Raw genomic sequence first — 19,464 nt, 5'->3', positions numbered from 1 at the left:
AGATGCCAACATCATGCTGCTCGTGACAAGGTCATATCACGAAGACTCAGTTTAGTTATGCATTCATGTATTTAAATAGGATTTTTACAATGTACAAAGGGTTTCATGTACACAAATGTAAGAGGCAATTATCCCTTTCTGCTTTGGTAGTGACCATTCTAACCCGACGTACTGGCGGGTCCATTCTAACCCGACGTACTGGCGGGTCCATTCTAACCCGACGTGCTGGCGGGTCCATTCTAACCCGACGTGCTGGCGGGTCCATTCTAACCCGGCGTGCTGGCGGGTCCATTCTAACCCGGCGTGCTGGCGGGTCCATTCTAACCTGGCGTGCTGGCGGGTCCATTCTAACCCGGCGTGCTGGCGGGTCCATTCTAACCCGGCGTGCTGGCGGGTCCATTCTAACCCGGCGTGCTGGCGGGTCCATTCTAACCCGGCGTGCTGGCGGGTCCATTCTAACCCGACATACTGGCAGGTCCATTCTTCTGATGTAAAGTGATTTTATGTTCAGTTTTCTTTTCACTTTCTGAAGAGGACTTCTAGTTCTATTCATATGATTTCATATGAACATCTAAGTGTTGTATATAAACCTTGAGCATTTGGGCCTTTCCTCATTTAGAACTCTGGTGAGTTGAAAACAAATGTGACAATTTGAAGCAGAATGTTGGAAAGATTGTGGGGGAATTCTTCTAGTGGAAATACTGTACTTAGAGCCATGGCTCAGGAGGTGCATTAACAAAGAAAATAGGTGACATATCTTCCACTGGTGCCAAGAAAGAGTCCAGGACAAAACAAAATAAAATCAACAGATGAGTTGAAATAAATCCTAAACCCATTTGTACTAGTGGTTGTTCTGTAGTAGACATGGTTCAGACACTCGGGGTAACCTCCCTGTGGCTCTGTAGACACAGCTCACACTGACGTGGGAATAAAAGAGCTTCAAATCTATTCAAATATATGCATGTTATGCGTGCAAATGTTGGGCACAGTGTGGGCACCTTTCACTTGTCTGCTAACCGTGTCCGCCAGAGAAACTCGGAGAGCTCAAACTCTCAGTGAAGACAACACTTTCAAAGACACTGGCCTAATCATGAAGGGTGTCATGGAAACCAATATATACAGTCAAGATGTTTTTCCCCTAATCATAGCAAATTAGACATTTATTTTATGTAAATTTTAGAGGAAACGTAACCTTGATTCAAATACACTGACTAGCACTATGGCCATATATGGTGAACCAGCATTAATTTAATCCCCAGATACTTCAAACCCACACACACACACACACACAGTGAGAGGTGCCAAGCTGGTGAGGCAAACAAATCAATGTGCCACCCCCTGGCATTGATATCAATCCACTATGAATACAGAGACCTCTGCATGAAATATTTTCCACCAGAGCACATACTGTGATCCTGGCACATTGACAACTGAGAGATACAGTTCAATCCCCTCCTAGAAGTTACCGCTCTCTACAGACACAAACAAGGGAAATTAAACAAGGGAAATTAAATCAGCATGCGGTACCTCTGGAATAAACAAATCAATCACTGTGAATTGTACCCCATTTCCATGTTGAAACTAACAGGACAGAGTGAAAGCTGAAAGAGTGCATAAGATATGGAACAAAGTAAAGATTAGTGTAGTTGTAGCATTCCTCACAATGCTCCTCTTCACGGCAACGACAGAGGCAAAAAGCTGAAATATCCATGTTCACGCCAGCCTGCTTCCTGGTGACTGCTTCACGTCAGCCTGGTTCCTGGTGACTGCTTCACGTCAGCCTGGTTCCTGGTGACTGCTTCACGTCAGCCTGGTTCCTGGTGACTGCTTCACGTCAGCCTGGTTCCTGGTGACTGCTTCACGTCAGCCTGGTTCCTGGTGACTGCTTCACGTCAGCCTGGTTCCTGGTGACTGCTTCACGTCAGCCTGGTTCCTGGTGACTGCTTCACGTCAGCCTGGTTCCTGGTGACTGCTTCACGTCAGCCTAGTTCCTGGTGACTGCTTCACGTCAGCCTAGTTCCTGGTGACTGCTTCACGTCAGCCTGGTTCCTGGTGACTGCTTCACGTCAGCCTGGTTCCTGGTGACTGCTTCAAGGCAGCCTAGTTCCTGGTGACTGCTTCACGTCAGCCTGGTTCCTGGTGACTGCTTCACGTCAGCCTAGTTCCTGGTGACTGCTTTATTGGCGTATAAGTGACCCTGCATTCCCTTGAGAACTTTGCTGCAGGCGCACTGACCACAGGCAGAAGTAAGCGTCAGTTACCGAACAGCAATTACTGACAAAGTATGGGCCAACTTGTCAAAAGGATCGTTAGGAAGCCTGTGCTCATCCACTCGAGGGACAGTGGAAATGACGGGCTTGAAAGAAGCTGAGCAGGTGGAGGATGGAGAGCGCTGCTAGCCAAGACTAAACAACAGCAAGTTGAAGAGACTTAATTGATTCACCATGTGCCATTATAGTTGGCAGAGCAATCCCAAACAATACATGTCTGTAGCCATATCTAACTTCAATTACTCAGACACAATACAGACAGACCCACAAAGAGAATGCTGTCAATTAGCATTTCCAGTTACGCAGGATGATTGAAATTCTTTGACATCTATGACAAACATACAGTTAACTGCCAAAATAAAGGAAACACTTGAGAAAAAGCAGGATACAAAGTACACTATATATACACACAAAAGTATGTGGACACCCCTTCAAATTAGTCAATTTGCCTATTTCAGCAACACAGGTGTATAAAATCGAGCACAAAGCCATGCAATCTCCATTGACAAACATTGGCATTAGAATGGCCTTACTGAAGAGCTCAGTGACTTTCAACGTGGCGGATGCCACCTTTCCAACAAGTCAGTTTTCTGCCCTGCTAAGAGCTGCACCGGTCAACTCAGCCACGAAGTTGTAGGCCACAAAGCTCACAGAACGGGACCGCCGAGTGCTGAAATGCATAGCGCGTAAAAAAACATCTGTCTTCAGTTGCAACACTCACTACCGAGTTCCAAATTGCCTCTGGAAGCAACGCCAGCACAATAACTGTTCGTCGGGCGCTTATAGAATGGATTCCTTGGCCTAGCAGCCGCACACAAGCCTAAGATCTTCATGCACAATACCTAGCATTGGCTGGAGTGATGTAAAGCTCGCCGCCATTGGACTCTGGAGCAGCGTTGTCTGGAGTGATGAATCATGCCTCACCATTTTGCAGTCCGACGGACAAATCTGGGTTTGGCGGATGCCAGGAGAAATGCTACCTGCCCCAATGCACAGTGCCAACTGTAAAGTTTGGTGGAGGAGGAATAATGGTCTGGGGCTGTTTGTCATGGTTCTGGTTAGGCCCCTTAGTGTCAGTAAAGGGAAATCTAAATGCTACAGTAAACAATTACATTCTAGACGATTCTGTGCTTCCAACTTTGTGGCAACATTTTGGGGAAGGCCCTTTCCTGTTTTAGCATGACAATGGCCCTGTGCACAAAACGAGGTCCGTTTCGAAATGGTTTGTCGAGATCAGTGTGGAAGAACTTGACGGGTCTGAAAACAGACAGGGGGAGGTGTGGGGTTGGGGGTCACAGACCTTCCTGACCAAACATCCTGCATACCCACCAGTCATAAACCACAGGCGCTCATGGGAAACCTATAGTGGTGTGGCTAAATGCTTAGTGTATGACACATGAATGAGATAGTCAAGTCAAATGCTACAACTCAGAGTATATTTTAGGTACTTTAAAGAGCCACTGAACACACCGATTGGTACGTGTTTTTCTGTTGCTCATTAGAAAAATGAGATTTCAGTCTTGGAAGTGTGTTTCCTGACCGATTCCGCGTTTGGTTAAGGATGTTTGTCCGACATGAGACACTGTAGATGCGGAAGCCTATTTCCCTTCTTCAAAATCCCCAGAATGAATCTAAGATGACGTTTTTACCGAGGATGTTTTAGTTTGACATCTAACTAAGGTGTCTGGTGCAGTATTTCTCAAGTTGACAATTGCGTGACGTGTCATCTTACGTAATCAAAGTCAGAGCTGCTGGGCGGGTCTGTCTCACTATCTATGCTATCGGATAGAGAGCAATCACCGCAGCTGTTCACCCCATGTCAGTGGGCAAACGGACATCGTCAAATCACAACCTTAATTTATCCGTTGTGATTTGTTGCTTTTTAAAGGAGGTCACTCTTTAAGGGGTCGTTAATGTCTTTGCGGAGACGGAGTTGAGTAATGTCAAACTCCAGGCACAGACGATCATAACTCTGTGTTAGCTAAGACCAACACAGGCCTTCCCAAACCATAACTCACTGGTGAAATAAGTCATACTACAGCGCTCGCCCTAGTGATTCCAAAAGTACCTTCAGTTGGATATGTCAAGTTAATTCTGGGAATTGACAATACAGACACATTTCCATAACCCTGTTTAAACAAGAGTCTCGGTTGTGGGGCTTGCATCTAATTGTTGTATGGGATGAATGAGTAAAGATGAAACTTTGTGAAATTATGTAATGTGATTTTAGACTGTTTTATGAAGGGAACTCCAATTCCCTTTGGAGATTAACTAAATCAGAGGCCTGCCCCATGAGCACAGACATTGATCCAGCGTCGTGGGACAGCCCTTTTCTGCTCTCCTGAATATAACCCCCACTTTGGGAATTTATCTTCAGACCATGCTTCTCTCAATTACGAGAGGGTAAGGTTTGAGCCCTTTGCTGAATTCTTAACCATACCACGTGGTTAACTCTGAGACTATCGAACCAACAGAATAAGAACAAATCTTTGATACTAATTACTAGCCTGCAGCTAGGAATTCGGTATCATTGAACACAAAGACCGACAACCGCCGAAACATCTATTCTATAACGACATAGCTGAATGTTACTCTTAACTACCCATTCCAACCACGGCAGAGAGAGAGGGCGGACAATCTCTCCAACAGAAACAAACTTTCCAACAGAGATCAGGACGACACACTGAGTGTAAATATATATATTGATTGCAATTATTCCCGAATGAGTGAGCGTTCATGTGCATTTCAATTGTTAGAATTATCAACTTTGAAGTGTCTTTTATCTCAGTCGACCCCCACTTCCCTTTTGTCCACCAAGCCACGATGCCGGTTTAGCCCACTAGGGCACATCCGCTATCATTTCCTTGTAACTATACTGCTCAAAAAAATAAAGGGAACACTTAAACAACACAATGTATCTCCAAGTCAATCACACTTCTGTGAAATCAAACTGTCCACTTAGGAAGCAACACTGATTGACAATAAATTTCACATGCTGTTGTGCAAATGGAATAGCCAACAGGTGGAAATTAGTCAATAAACAAGACACCCCCAATAAAGGAGTGGTTCTGAAGGTGGAGACCACAGACCACTTCTCAGTTCCTATGCCTCCTGGCTGATGTTTTGGTCACTTTTGAATGCGCCATCCTGGTGCTTTCACTCTAGTGGTAGCATAAGACAGAGTCTACAACCCACACAAGTGGCTCAGGTAGTGCAGCTCATCCAGGATGGCACATCAATGCGAGCTGTGGCAAGAAGGTTTGCCGTGTCTGTCAACGTAGTGTCCAGAGCATGGAGGTGCTACCAGGAGACAGGCCAGTACATCAGGAGACGTGGAGGAGGCCGTAGGAGGGCAACAACCCAGCAGCAGGACCGCTACCTCCGCCTTTGTGCAAGGAGGAGCAGGAGGAGCACTGCCAGAGCCCTGCAAAATGACCTCCAGCAGGCCACAAATGTGCATGTGTCTGCTCAAACGGTCAGAAACAGACTCCATGAGGGTGGTATGAGGGCCCGACGTCCACAGGTGGGGGTTGTGCTTACAGCCCAACACCGTGCAGGACGTTTGGCATTTGCCAGAGAACACCAAGATTGGCAAATTCGCCACTGGCATCCTGTGCTCTTCTCAGATGAAAGCAGGTTCACACTGAGCACGTGACAGACGTGACAGAGTCTGGAGACGCCGTGGAGAACGTTCTGCTGCCTGCAACATCCTCCAGCATGACCGGTTTGGCGGTGGGTCAGTCATGGTGTGGGGTGGCATTTCTTTGGGGGGCCGCACAGCCCTCCATGTGCTCGCCAGAGGTAGCCTGACTGCCATTAGGTACCGAGATGAGATCCTCAGACCCCTTGTGAGACCATATGCTGGTGCGGTTGGCCCTGGGTTCCTCCTAATGCAAGACAATGCTAGACCTCATGTGGCTGGAGTGTGTCAGCAGTTCCTGCAAGAGGAAGGCATTGATGCTATGGACTGGCCCGCCCATTCCCCAGACCTGAATCCAATTGAGCACATCTGGGACATCATGTCTCGCTCCATCCACCAACGCCACGTTGCACCACAGACTGTCCAGGAGTTGGCGGATGCTTTAGTACAGGTCTGGGAGGAGATCCCTCAGGAGACCATCCGCCACCTCATCAGGAGCATGCCCAGGCATTGTAGGGAGGTCATACAGGCACGTGGAGGCCACACACACACTACTGAGCCTCATTTTGACTTGTTTTAAGGACATTACATCAAAGTTGGATCAGCCTGTAGTGTGGTTTTCCACTTTAATTTTGAGTGTGACTCCAAATCCAGACCTCCATGGGTTGATAAATTGGATTTCCATTGATTATTTTTGTGTGATTTTGTTGTCAGCACATTCAACTATGTAAAGAAAAAAGTATTTAATAAGATAATTTCTTTCATTCAGATCTAGGATGTGTTGTTTAAGTGTTCCCTTTATTTTTTGAGCAGTGTATATCTACTGTTTGTGCATTTCTGTGATTATTTAGTTAGTAAAAAAATGATTTAAGACAATTGATGTATGGATGACTCATAGTGAAAACTGGGTTGGTGCAGATAAGCAACAATTTACGACATTTGGAATGAGACTAACGTCAGGTAAAGAATAATTAATTAATGAGAAGACTAATTGATCAGATCAGGGATTTTTGTTTTGTTTACTACCCAGTGCCCAACCACCAATATATTTGCATCAGTCCGATGGGACAGCGGGAGAAAGTGTTTTCAGAGTGGCAGAAATGCTTACCTCAATATATTAATTTGTGGCCACTGAAGAACAATGCTGTCAACATGACCCATGAGCATTAATGGTGGAGAATATTGATCAGATCTCATGTTATATTGTAGCTAAATCAAAATGTTGTACCTAAATGAACATTGCTTCACTGCCTGCTACATCTGGCCAATGTAGTATTTGGCATTTGGTCCATGCTCAGAAAAATAGCACGAGGTGTAATCTCACGAGACAACATGTACTGTACCAGCTCTATAGAGAAAACCATGTCTCCTGTGCATACCAGATCAGTTCCCATTTAAAAGGAGTACTAGACTTACCTGGCATTTAAACCCACCTGAGGGCCAAAACAACAACTCATAGGCTTACTCAAACCATATGGATTTGGCCCTTCTGTCCTGATATCTTGGCAGGGATAGTGCCCAGGTCCCCGGGAGCACAGGAGGGCAGACCAGCCCGGAGGATAATCAATTGTACCTTTGAGCAGCGCTCCTCTGGCTGACATGAGGGAGCCAACGTGGCAGATGAAGCAGAGGAGCAGGGGCGATTCCTGGGTCCCCTGAAGACATTGATCAGAATGTCAGAGGGAAAGCTACTTTGTAACAGCCACCGACCACTCCCTCTCATTAGCATTCCAACACTTTGGCCTCTGTGCTCCCCCTCTTCCACCCCCTGTCCCTCATCAATTGTATCCACTTCCATGTATCATCTTACCCCGCCCCCCCCTTCACTGTCTTTGATATTTCCTCTTGTAACACGCTCTGTGCCACAGGGCCAGAAGGCCTCAAACACAGAATGCACTAACTGTAAGTGGCCCTGGATAAGTGTGTCTGCTACATGACTAAACTGTAAATGTGGGATGAATGGGCATCAGAGATCAAAAGGGGCACTTCCAGTTCAATCTTACATGCACTACTGGGGAAGTCCCTGGGCAGCTGCCTTAGTCACAGCCATTTCCCTCACAAAAGGACCCACTAGGCCATGTACACCCTCCCTAAGAGATAAAGAATCCATTATACACAGGGATTAATCTCATGCTTATTCACTTTGCATTGTCCGATATTCAAACGTTCTGGATATCTGAGGGTATAAGAGCGAGGCCACAGAGGTTTCCACAGGCAAATAAAACAGCAGAGTGATTCTCTAATTTGATGATGAGTAACATGATTATGTGGTAATGGAGGAAGCTCTTCCAGAGTGGGCTTCCTGTTATCTGAAGGTTCTCCCTGGAGTATCTAATATCTGTTGATCAGGGCCTGGTTTCCCGATAGTGATGGAAGTCGGGCTGACGAGTGTTTTAATGACGCTTTCCTACAACCGCTGCAGACGTAAAGTGTTTCCCAAAACGCCACACAGAGAGAACGTTCAATAAATTAAATAGATTGAGCAAAAATTTGACTTCAATTTGCAAAATAGAACTGAAATTGATTGAACATGAAATGTATTTAAATATAATTTAAATATATTTATATTTTAATGCATTTATCTTGTTTTCATTTGTATTTGTTATGGATCCCCATTAGCTCCTGCCTAGGCAGCAGCTACTCCTCCTCCTGCGGTCCAGCAAAATTAAGGCAGTTATACAATTTTAAAAACGTTACAATACATTCACAACACACAGCGTGCACTCAGGCCCCCACTCCACAACTAATACATATCTACAGTACAAAATCCATGTGTACATGTGTGTGTGTATAGTGTGTATGTTATTGTGTGTGTATGCATGTGTCTGTGCCTATGTTTGTTGCTTCACAGTCCCCACTATTCCATATATTTTAATCTGTTTTTGAGATCTGATTCTACTGCTGGCATCAGTTACTTGATGTGGAATAGAGTTCCATGTAGTCATGGCTCTATGTAGTACTATGCACCTCCCATAGTCGGTTCTGGACTTGGGGACAGTGAAGAGACCTCTGGTGGTATGTCTTGTGGGGTATGCATGGGTGTCTGAGCTGTGTGCTAGACGTTTAAACAGACAGCTCGGTGCATTCAACATGTCAATACCTCTCACAAATACAAGTACTGATGAAGTCAATCTCTCCTCCACTTTGAGCCAGGAGAGAATGACATGCATATTATTAATATTAGCTATTTGTGTACATCCAAGGGCCAGCCATGCTGCCCTGTTCTGAACCAATTGCAATTTTCCTAAGTCCCTCTTTGTGGCACCTGACCACACGACTGAACAGTAGTCCAAGTGTGACACAACTAGGGCCTGTAGGACCTGCCTTGTTGATAGTGTTAAGAAGGTAGAGCAGTGCTTTAATATGGACATACCTCTCCCCATGTTAGCTACAGTTGTATCAATATGTTTGGCCATGACAGTTTACAATCCAGGGTTAATCCAAGCAGTTTAGTCACCTCAACTTGCTCAATTTCCACATGATTTATTACAATATTTAGTTGAGGTTTATTGAATGATTTGTCATTCCTACATAAGCTTCTGGGGAACCCACGCCCACCTACTTTTTCTTTCACCCCAGTAGCCGGACGCCGCTCTGGTCTGGTGGAAGTTTCGCCACCATGTCGGCTCTCCACAGCTGACTGGCCGTTGCTAGGCTGGGTTCCATCCCCGAAGGGGATTCTCCTTCCCTGGAGAACGGAGCTGACCTCGACCCAACCAACCAGCCATGGCGGTACATCACTCACCGTGGAAGTCAAAGAAGGCACCCTCTGGCAATGGGAGTCTCCATGGAGATGTTGAGCCCGGAACTGACAGACCAGAAACAGCTTTGCCGCTTTGGATCCAGAGGTTCCGGCGACTTCATCCTTGGTGGCTTCCCAATCAAGATCGGATCCGGAGGTACCTGCGTCTTTGTCCTCGGCTCTGTCTCCCTCTCCAGTGGCTTCTACCTCGGGTTCAGATCCTCGGAGCTCCCAGCCTCACCAGACCGTGAGGCTGCCTGAGAGACCGGCCCATTCAACAACACCAGCTGTCATCATAGGCAGCTCTATGGTGAGAAACATCTCAGTCCCCAAGGCAAAAACCCTGTGCTACACAGGAGCACGAGTACAGGACATAACAAGGCTGCTTCTGACTGTTCGACGACAGATGCCGGGAGCTGACACTGTCGTAGTCCATGTGGGGTCAAACGACATCAGGAGGGCTAGCTCGGAGCATTTGAAAATGGATTTTAAATGACTGATTGTAGCATTAAAAGACCCCCCAAAAAATATAATGTCAGGTCCAGTACCATCGTTGGGCCGCTGGTGTGAAAGATTAGGCAGCCAGATATTTAATGCCAGCAGTCTAAAAGATTACTGTAGGTCTGGTCTGCTAGAGTCACTTTTATTGATAACTTCGACACATTCTGGAAACAGAAGATACTCTACAGGAATGACGGGAGTCCATCCAAATCATCTTGGCTCCTGGACTCTGTCCACGCATTTCAAGGCTGCGTTGAAACAATGACTGGTAAATGATCCAAGACCAGCTCAGTTAAACCCTACCATTGTGACAATGAGTCATCATAATGCTGCATCAAATGTACATGATCTTAGGGGCATTGGCAAACAATGTAAGTAATTATATTTATGTACCCCTAATTGCACCGAATACATCTGTTTATCCTACAGCTATTGTAAGCAGTAATCATGAGCCTATAAACCACAGTTACACTGTTAGCACTGAGGTGGTGTGCAATAGTAGGAAGACCACTTTATGCAGCTCACCCTGTACTATCAGCTCCAATGTAAATAACATGAGTAAGTCTACCTCTGATAAGCTTCTCGGTAAAGCATTAAAAGCAATAAAACAACCTGGAAAAGTGCTAAAAAAAATAGCCCATATTAACATATGTAGCCTAAGAAACAAGGTCCATGAAGTGAATAACTTGCTTGTAACAGATGACATTCATATTCTGACTATCTTTGAAAATACCTTTGATGATACAGTGGTAGCAATACATGGTTATAACATCTACCAAAAAGACAGAAATGCCAAAGGGGGCGGTGTTGCGGTCTATATTCAGAACCACATTCCTGTAAAGCTTACAGATGATCTAATGTTAAATAATATGGCTACAGGTTCATCAGCCTCACCTAAAGTTGAAGATATCCCTCTAGTGGTGTAAGGGCTGTGCTTTGGCAAAGTGAGTGAGGTTATATCCTGCATTTTTGGCCCTGTCCGGGGGTATTGTCGGATGGGGCCACAGTGTCTCCCGACCCCTCCTGTCTCAGCCTCCAGTATTTATGCTGCAGTAGTTTATGTGTCGGGGGGCTAGGATCAGTCTTATATCTGGAGTATTTCTCCTGTCTTATCCGGTGTCCTTTGTGAATTTAAGTATGATCTCTCTAATTCTCTTTCTTTCTCTCTCGGAGGACCTGAGCCCTAGGACCATGCCTCAGGACTACCTGGCCTGATGACTCCTTGCTCTCCCCAGTCCACCTGGCCGTGCTGCTACTCCAGTTTCAACTGTTCTGCCTGCGGCTATGGAACCCTGACCTGTTCACCGGACGTGCTACCTGTCCCAGACCTGCTGTTTTCAACTCTCTAGAGACAGCAGGAGCGGTAGAGATACTCTGAATGATCGGCTATGAAAAGCCAACTGACATTTACTCCTGAGGTGCTGACCTGTTGCACCCTCAACATCCACTGTGATTATTATTATTTGACCCTGCTGGTCATTTATGAACATTTGAAAATCTTGGCCATGTTCTGTTATAATCGCCACAGCCAGAAGAGGACTGGCCACCCCTCATAGCCTGGTTCCTCTCTAGGTTTCTTCCTAGGTTCTGGCCTTCTAGGGAGTTTTTCCTAGCCACCGTGCTTCTACACCTGCATTGCTTGCTGTTTGGGGTTTTAGGCTGGGTTTCTGTACAGCACTTAGATATCAGCTGATGTAAAAAGGGCTTTATAAATACATTTGATTTGATAATAGCCATATCTAGGAAAACCAAAGTTCCAAAGGCTGGGCGTAATAATAAGAGGTTATACAAAAAGTTTTGTAGTGATTCATATGTTGATGATGTAAAGAGTATTTGCTGGTCTGTGGTGTGTAATGAGGAGAAACCAGATGCTGCACTTGACGCATTTATGAAACTACTTATTCCAGTTACTAATAAACACGCACCCATTAACCTGTTGGGGATAGGGGGCAGTATTTTCACAGCCGGATAAAAAAACATACCCGATTTAAACTGGTTACTACTCTTACCCAGAAACGAGAATATGCATATAATTAGTAGATTTGGATAGAAAACACTCAAAAGTCTCTAAAACTGTTTGAATGGTGTCTGTGAGTATAACAGAACTCATATGGCAGTCAAAACCCTGAGACAAATCCTAACAGGAAGTGGAAATCTGATGTGTGGAATCACTTTCAAGCCTTTGCCATTGAAACACACAGGGACTTATTAATCATTTAGCACTTCCTATGGCTTCCACTAGATGTCAACAGTCTTTACAAAGTGGTTTGAGTCTTCTCCGGTAAAAACTGACCGAACGAGAGGCCTGGAAAGTTTGTCATAGAGGGAGGGCCATTACTACTATGATGCGCGTGCCCGTGGGTACTCTCTCGTTCCGAAACGTTTAGTAAGACAATGCAATCGTCCGCCTTGAATATTATTGAAGTTCTGATTGAAAAAGGCCCTAAAGATTTATGTTATACAACGTTCGACATGTTTGAACAAAAATAAAGACATTTTTTTTGCACATTCGTGACGACAAGTCCCGCGCGCTTCGTACATTTTGAGTAGCCTTCGGAACGCGCTAACAAGAAGGAGCTATTGGGACATAAATTATTAACTTTTTCGAACAAAACTACATTTGTTGTGGAACTGGGATTTCTGGAAGTGCCTTCTGATGAAGATAATCAAAGGTAAGTGAATATTTACAATAGTATATTTGATTTTAGATGAGTCCAAGATGGCGCTAACCTGTATCGCCTAGCCTATTTTTCTGAGCATAGCACCTCGTTTATTGCAAAGTGTGATTTCCCAGTAAAGTTATTTTTAAATCTGGCAATACGGTTGCATTCACGAGATGTTCATCTATAATTCTTTGAACGACAATATTATATTTTACCAATGTTTTCAAATAGTAATTTTGTAAATTGTAGCGCTGATTCACCGGAAGCATTTGAGGGAAAATATTTTCTGAACGTCACGTGCCGATGTAAAATGCTGTTTTTATATATAAATATGAACTTTATCGAACAAAAAATGCATGTATTGTGTAACATGATGTCCTAGGAGTGTCATCTGATGAAGGTTGTCAAAGGTTAGTGCTGCATTTAGCTGTGTTTTGGGTATTTGTGATGCATGCTAGTTGCTTTGAAAATGGCAGTGTGATTATTTTTGGCAGGGTACTCTCCTAACATAATCTAATGTTTTGCTTTTGCTGTAAAGCCTTTTTGAAATCGGACAACGTGGTTCGATTCAGGAGAGGTGTATCTATAAAATGGTGTAAAATAGTCATATGTTTGAGAAATTGAAGTTATAGCATTTATGAGGTATTTGTATTTCGTGTGACGCGATTCCACTGGCTGTTGACTAGGGTGGGACGTTGCCCAGAGAAGTTAAGAAAATTACTATAAAAACTGTTGTTAAATCCCCTTGGATTGATGAGGAATTTAAAAATGGTATGGTTGAGAGGGATGAGGCAAAAGGTATGGCAATAAAGTCTGGCAGCCCAACTGATTGGAATTAAGAAATCATGTGACTAAATTAAATAAAAAAGAAACTACACTATGATACAAAGACAAATTATATAAAGAATGATAGTAAAAAGCTTTGGTGGCACCTTAAATTACATTTTGGGAAAAAAAGACAACTCGGCTCCTTCATTCATCACAAAGCCCACTGATATTGCAAACTACTTTAATGACTTTCATTGGCAAGATAAACTTAGGGATGACCTGCCAGCAACAAACACTGACACAACACATCCAAGTATATTGGACCAAATTATGAAAGACAAGAATTGTACTTTTGAATTCTGTAAAGTCAGTGTGGAAGAAGTAAAAAAGTATTGTTGTCTTTCAACAATGACAAGCCACCGGGGGCTGACAATCTGGATGGAAAATTACTGAGGATAATAGCAGACGATATTGCCGCATCTTCAATTTAAGCCTACCAGAGAGTGTGTGCCCTCAGGCCTGGAGGGAAGCTAAAGTCATTCTGCTTACCAAGAATAGTAAAGCCCCCTTTACTGGCTCAAATTGCCAACCAACCAGCATGTTACCAACCCTTAGTAAACTTCTGGAAAAAATTGTGTTTGACCAGATAAAATTTTATTTCACAGTAAACTAATTGACAACAGAATTTCAGCATGCTTATAGGGAAGGAAACTCAACAAGCACAGCACTTACACAAATGACTGATGATTGGCTGAGATAAATTATCGATCATGGTCTGCTGCTGGAAAAACGTATGTGTTATGGCTTTACATCTCCTGCTATAATGTGCATATAGAGTTACTTGTCTAATAGAACACAGAGGGTGTTCTTAAATGGACACCTCTCAAATATAATTCAGTTACAATCAGGAATTCCCCAAGGTAGCTGTTTAGGCCCCTTGCTTTTTTAAATTTTTACTAACGACATGCCACTGACTGAGTAAAGTCAGAGTGTCTATGTATGCGGATGACTCAACACTATACACGTCAGCAACTACAGTGACTGAAATGACTGCAACACTCAACAAAGAGCTGCAATTAGTTTCAGAGTGGGTGGCAAGGAATAAGTTAGCCCTAAATATTTCTAATACTAAAAGCATTGTATTTGGAACCAAACACTCACTAAACCTTAAAACTCAACTAAATCTTGTAATAAATCATGTGGAAATTGAGCAAGTTGAGACGACTAAACTGCTTGGAGTTATGAGACGACTAAACTGCTTGGAGTTATGAGAGGTATTGACATGTTGAATGCACCGATCTGTCTGTCTAAACTACTGGCACACAGCTCGGACACTCATGCATACCCCACAAGACGTCTCTTCACAGTCCCCAAGTCCAGAACAGACTATGGGAGGCACACAGTACCACATCAAGTAACGCAAGCACTACATTTTGATTTAAAAAACAGATAAAAAAAATACCTTATGGAACGGCGGGGACTGTGAAGCAACAAACATAGGCACAGACACATACATACACACGATACATACACATGGATTTTGTACTGTAGATATGTGGTAGTGGTGGAGTAGGGGCCTGAGGGCACACAGTGTGTTGTGAAATCTGTGAATGTATTGTAATGTTTTTAAAATTGTATAAACTGCCTTAATTTTGCTGGACGCCAGGAAGAGTAGCTGCTGCTTTGGCAATAGCTAATGGGGCTCCATTATAAAAACAAATACAAAATATTTAGTAACAATGGTTTTGAGAAACAGCTCAGAGATTTAATGATGCTCCTACGAAGGTGCTAACGATGAACTTAGCGTTCAGATGCTTTTGGGAAACTGAGCCCTGGCACTGGGAAACTGGGCCCTGGCCCATCCTGAGCAAACATCAAAAGCACAGACATAAATACAGTTGGACACTGTTGGACCTCAAAGAACTACAGGCACCAACTGCAGCATGAACTGCTAACAGACACCATGGATTCATCATCAACTGCTAACAGGCACCATGGATTCATCATCAACTGCTAACAGGCACCATGGATTCATCAACTGCTAACAGGCACCATGGATGAACATCAACTGCTAACAGGCACCATCAATCAACATCAACTGCTAACAGGCACCATCAATCAACATCAACTGCTAACAGGCACCATCAATCAACATAAACTGCTAACAGGCACCATCAATCAACATCAACTGCTAACAGGCACCATTGATCAACATCAACTGCTAACAGGCACCATGGATTCATCATCAACTGCTAACATGCACCATAGATCAACATCAACTGCTAACAGGCACCATTGATCAACATCAACTGCTTCAACAAGGAAGAAAATTGAAGGGTAATTCGCTATCAATCTACTATCCTGACCCCCCACAATAAGCCATCTACTCGCCTGTATTTTTTTCCCAGAGGACCTGCATTTACTTAGATCTTTGGGCAGTGAGTGGGTGAGCCAATTGGTAGCTTCAGATGATTGTGCCAAAGGTCTCTGCTAGACTGTCCAGCGTTATTGTGAGGCTTAGTTAGGTTATATTGAGGTTCCAGCAGAAGAAACTCAGTCCAGTGTTATTGTGAGGCTTAGTTAGGTTATATTGAGGTTCCAGCAGAAGAAACTCAGTCCAGCGTTATTGTGAGGCTTAGTTAGGTTATATTGAGGCGCCAGCAGAAGAAACCCTGTCGTTAGGCTAAGGAGGAAGAAAAATAAAAATGTATACTTCTGTCTCTGATTAATGTTGCCCTCCTGGTAATCAGATGACAGCATGAGGTCCCAGTTTTTCCCCCATAAGACATTCACTCAACTACTCACTGCAGTAAAATCACCATGAATTGAGCTAAAATTCTTTAATTCTGTACTCATGTGTTTCCCACTCAATTCCACCCATGACTGAGGTGGAATGGAGACTTACTGGTCGTGTCTGGTGTCAGGGACTCCGCGGTCCATCCTCAGCTTGTCACTCTCCACCTGGTTGAACTTGTTGCGGGCGTAGGGATCCTGCCCTGGCCGCACCACCGTAGCACCAACATATAGGTCCTGGTCAAAGTCTTGCCATCTCACCTTGCCTGCAGACCAGAGCAGACACACAGGAGAGGAAATTAAGACAGTACAATGGACTGCAGCACAGTAAATAAACATGTTCTAACCGCCCTCCCTCTTACTGGGCAGAAAACAGCTGCTAGCACCTTCTGGTTGCAGTTTCATCACAAGTGAACCTTTGTGTTTATTTTGCACATTCCAGAGCTCACAGATAATTTGAGACTTTCCCAAACTGTAATAAGAGCCTGCAGTCAGCTACATTACAAAGACTTTCCCAAACTGTAATAAGAGCCTGCAGTCAGCTACATACAAGCTACCTGCGTCTCTTTTGCTTCTTCTCTCGCAGGAGCACACACACAGCCTAGTCAGATTATTATACATTTAAATAAAAAGCTAAATAAAATGCCATGTGTAATTGTAATTCTTGTCACAACAACATATGAAAACATGTCCCCACATAAACACTGGATATCAGTGTGGCTAAACACTAATGCAGCTGTTATGTTAATGAAGCCTCTAAAACATACGGCAGCATTCGATTACATTATCTGTCAGACAGGGTGGGGGCACGCAGAGAAAAAAAGACCATGAGTAATTAATCTCATTGAGCTCTGACAGCTTGTCTTCAGCATGACAATTAGGAAGGTCTGAGAATAATCCGTCTCAGATGCTAATTGTTCCACAGAAATGGTAAATTGCATGCAGGGGGCATTATAACTGACTAAGCTTGGAGACAAAAAGCAGTTGACCTTGTCATTTCCATGATTAACAGAAGCCACAGATGACTATCTATGAAATTAATGGTGCAGTCTATTAAATGGTTCAGTCTTATGTCATCACAATCCACAGACACGCAGTAGCACATTTTGTTGTAATCTGTTATTTTTACATCAAATATCTTCATATACCTTAATGCCTAGTTAAATAAAAGGTTAAATAAATAAAATAAACATAAGTAAGACATTAAGTTATTAGGTCACTTGTTATTTTGCTAATAGCAGCAGTTAAGGCTGTGTTAATGAGCATGGCCTGCTGGCAATGATGGGACTAGATTTGTAAAGAGGAAATCAAATCCTCCATGCAGTAAATTCCGGAACATTACATTTGAGTCGTTTAGCAGATTCTCTTATCCAGAGCGACTAAGTTAGTGCATTCATCTTAAGATAGCAAAGTGAGACAACCACATATGACAATCGTATCAAGTACATTTTACCTGAAAATATTTATCAGCAAAGTCAGAGCTAGTAGGGGGAAGCTTGTTCCACCATTTGAACATATTGTATACAACGATCCCTTATACAGTAGCTTCATTTTATCACTTTAAAGAACTGAGGAACAATATGTGCACATTGCTGCGCTTATATAATGTGAAGAAATAGCCTAAAAGTTTATTAACATTTAAAGCTAAACTTTGATGTGTTGCGTAAGCCACACTGGATGAAAAAGTTTTTTTGATGCTAGTGGTTGTATTAATTTGGGATCTATCACATCCCACAACTGTCCCAAACTTTGGAATATTTATTTCTCGCACAGAATAGGTCAACTTTTATACTATGGGGGATAGTAGATTGACATAGGCTAGAGCTTTTGCTGTTCACTAAGCCTTCTCATCTTGTTGGCTGACGAAAATTAAATGTGTACAGTTCTTCCAATACACACCTCGGAATTGGATAAGGACGCGGGCAGTTGCGTCCCTGATGTGTCTTCACTTTAGCCTGTAAGAAAGACCAGATCACGTGATGGAGAGCTATGTGAGTGAGAGGTGCTTCGGAGCGCGCAGCACTCAGGGAGAAGGGTACAAAGCAGCGCTCCGGGCCAAGGGCACAACGGCCACAACAAACATGGATTTTTTTAGCGTGCATTACGGCCACACAAAAGGGATGCTGCCGTGAAATTCGAGACATTATAAAGTGCTTGTCAAATTGTGAATGAGAGACTAATGAACTGTGTACAGCCTGCGCACAAAAACAAAGCAGACCTCATGCCTTACAAGCGACTTTTTTCAAATCCTCATTAGAGTCGCATCATGCAGCCTTACAATGTATTTAAAATCAAAACATATAGCCCAACATTTGTAAAACTACTAAAGTTACAATAATAACTAGGGATGCACTGATATGACATTTTTGGCCGATACCGATAACCGCTATTTTCCTTTCCCCCCCCAAAAAACTATACCTATATTTAACATTTTTGCGGCCTTTTTAAGCATTCTAGTACAGTTAAGTAGTTCACTCACTCTCACACAGGTCTAAGGCACAGCATCTCAGTGCAAGAGGCGTCACTACAGTTCCTGGCTCGAATCAAGGCTGTATCACATCCGGCCGTGATTGGGAGTCCCATAAGGCGGCGCACAATTGGCCCAGTGTCATCCGGGTTTGGCCGGTGTAGGCTGTCATTGTAAATATGAATAAATAAATGAAAAAATTCTTAACTGACTTGCCTAGTTAAATAAAGGTTACACACACACACCAAAAAGTTATTTTGTTGGCATTTACGTGTGTCCCCATTACCAGTAAAACATAATCAAAACCTATTTCTTTCACTTGCTTGCTGTGATGTTTAATTATTCATTAGTTTCATTCTCAACCAGGATTTCATCATACATGTCAAGCAGTGAAGTTTCAGCACTGTCTGTCTGTGGCCTCTCTTCCTCGGTGAGCACTGTCACTGTGTCCGTTTCCAGCTTGTCCAGCTGTGTATGTAATATTTCACGTAAACACTGTCTGCATCGAAGTAGCAGTCCTTGTACCTAACATCAAGCATGGTGGCGACAGAGTAAAGAGGTTCAGAGAGAATGCCACTGAATCGCTTGTTCACAGCCTCAAGTACTTTTGCACGTTTTAA

At 43.6% G+C, this 19,464-nt stretch overlaps 1 protein-coding gene across 3 annotated transcripts in view; it reads right to left on the bottom strand.

Annotated features, from left to right (window-relative positions):
- galt2 (Polypeptide N-acetylgalactosaminyltransferase 2) overlaps positions 1–19,464 on the bottom strand; it is a 138,103-nt gene that overhangs the window by 26,207 nt on the left and 92,432 nt on the right. For all 3 annotated transcript variants that reach the window (XR_001329933.2, XR_001329936.2, NM_001173688.1), the window contains 1 exon segment: positions 16,490–16,643. Coding sequence is in view for 1 of the 3 variants with exons in the window: in NM_001173688.1 (NP_001167159.1) it covers positions 16,490–16,643 (154 nt within the window). In the remaining 2 variants the exon portion in view is untranslated.

The sequence above is a fragment of the Salmo salar genome, chromosome ssa01, assembly GCF_905237065.1.
Source record: "Salmo salar chromosome ssa01, Ssal_v3.1, whole genome shotgun sequence".
Taxonomy (NCBI): Eukaryota; Metazoa; Chordata; class Actinopteri; order Salmoniformes; family Salmonidae; genus Salmo; species Salmo salar.
The sequence above is the reverse complement of the archived record's forward strand: the minus strand, read 5'-3'. Positions and strand labels throughout refer to the sequence as shown.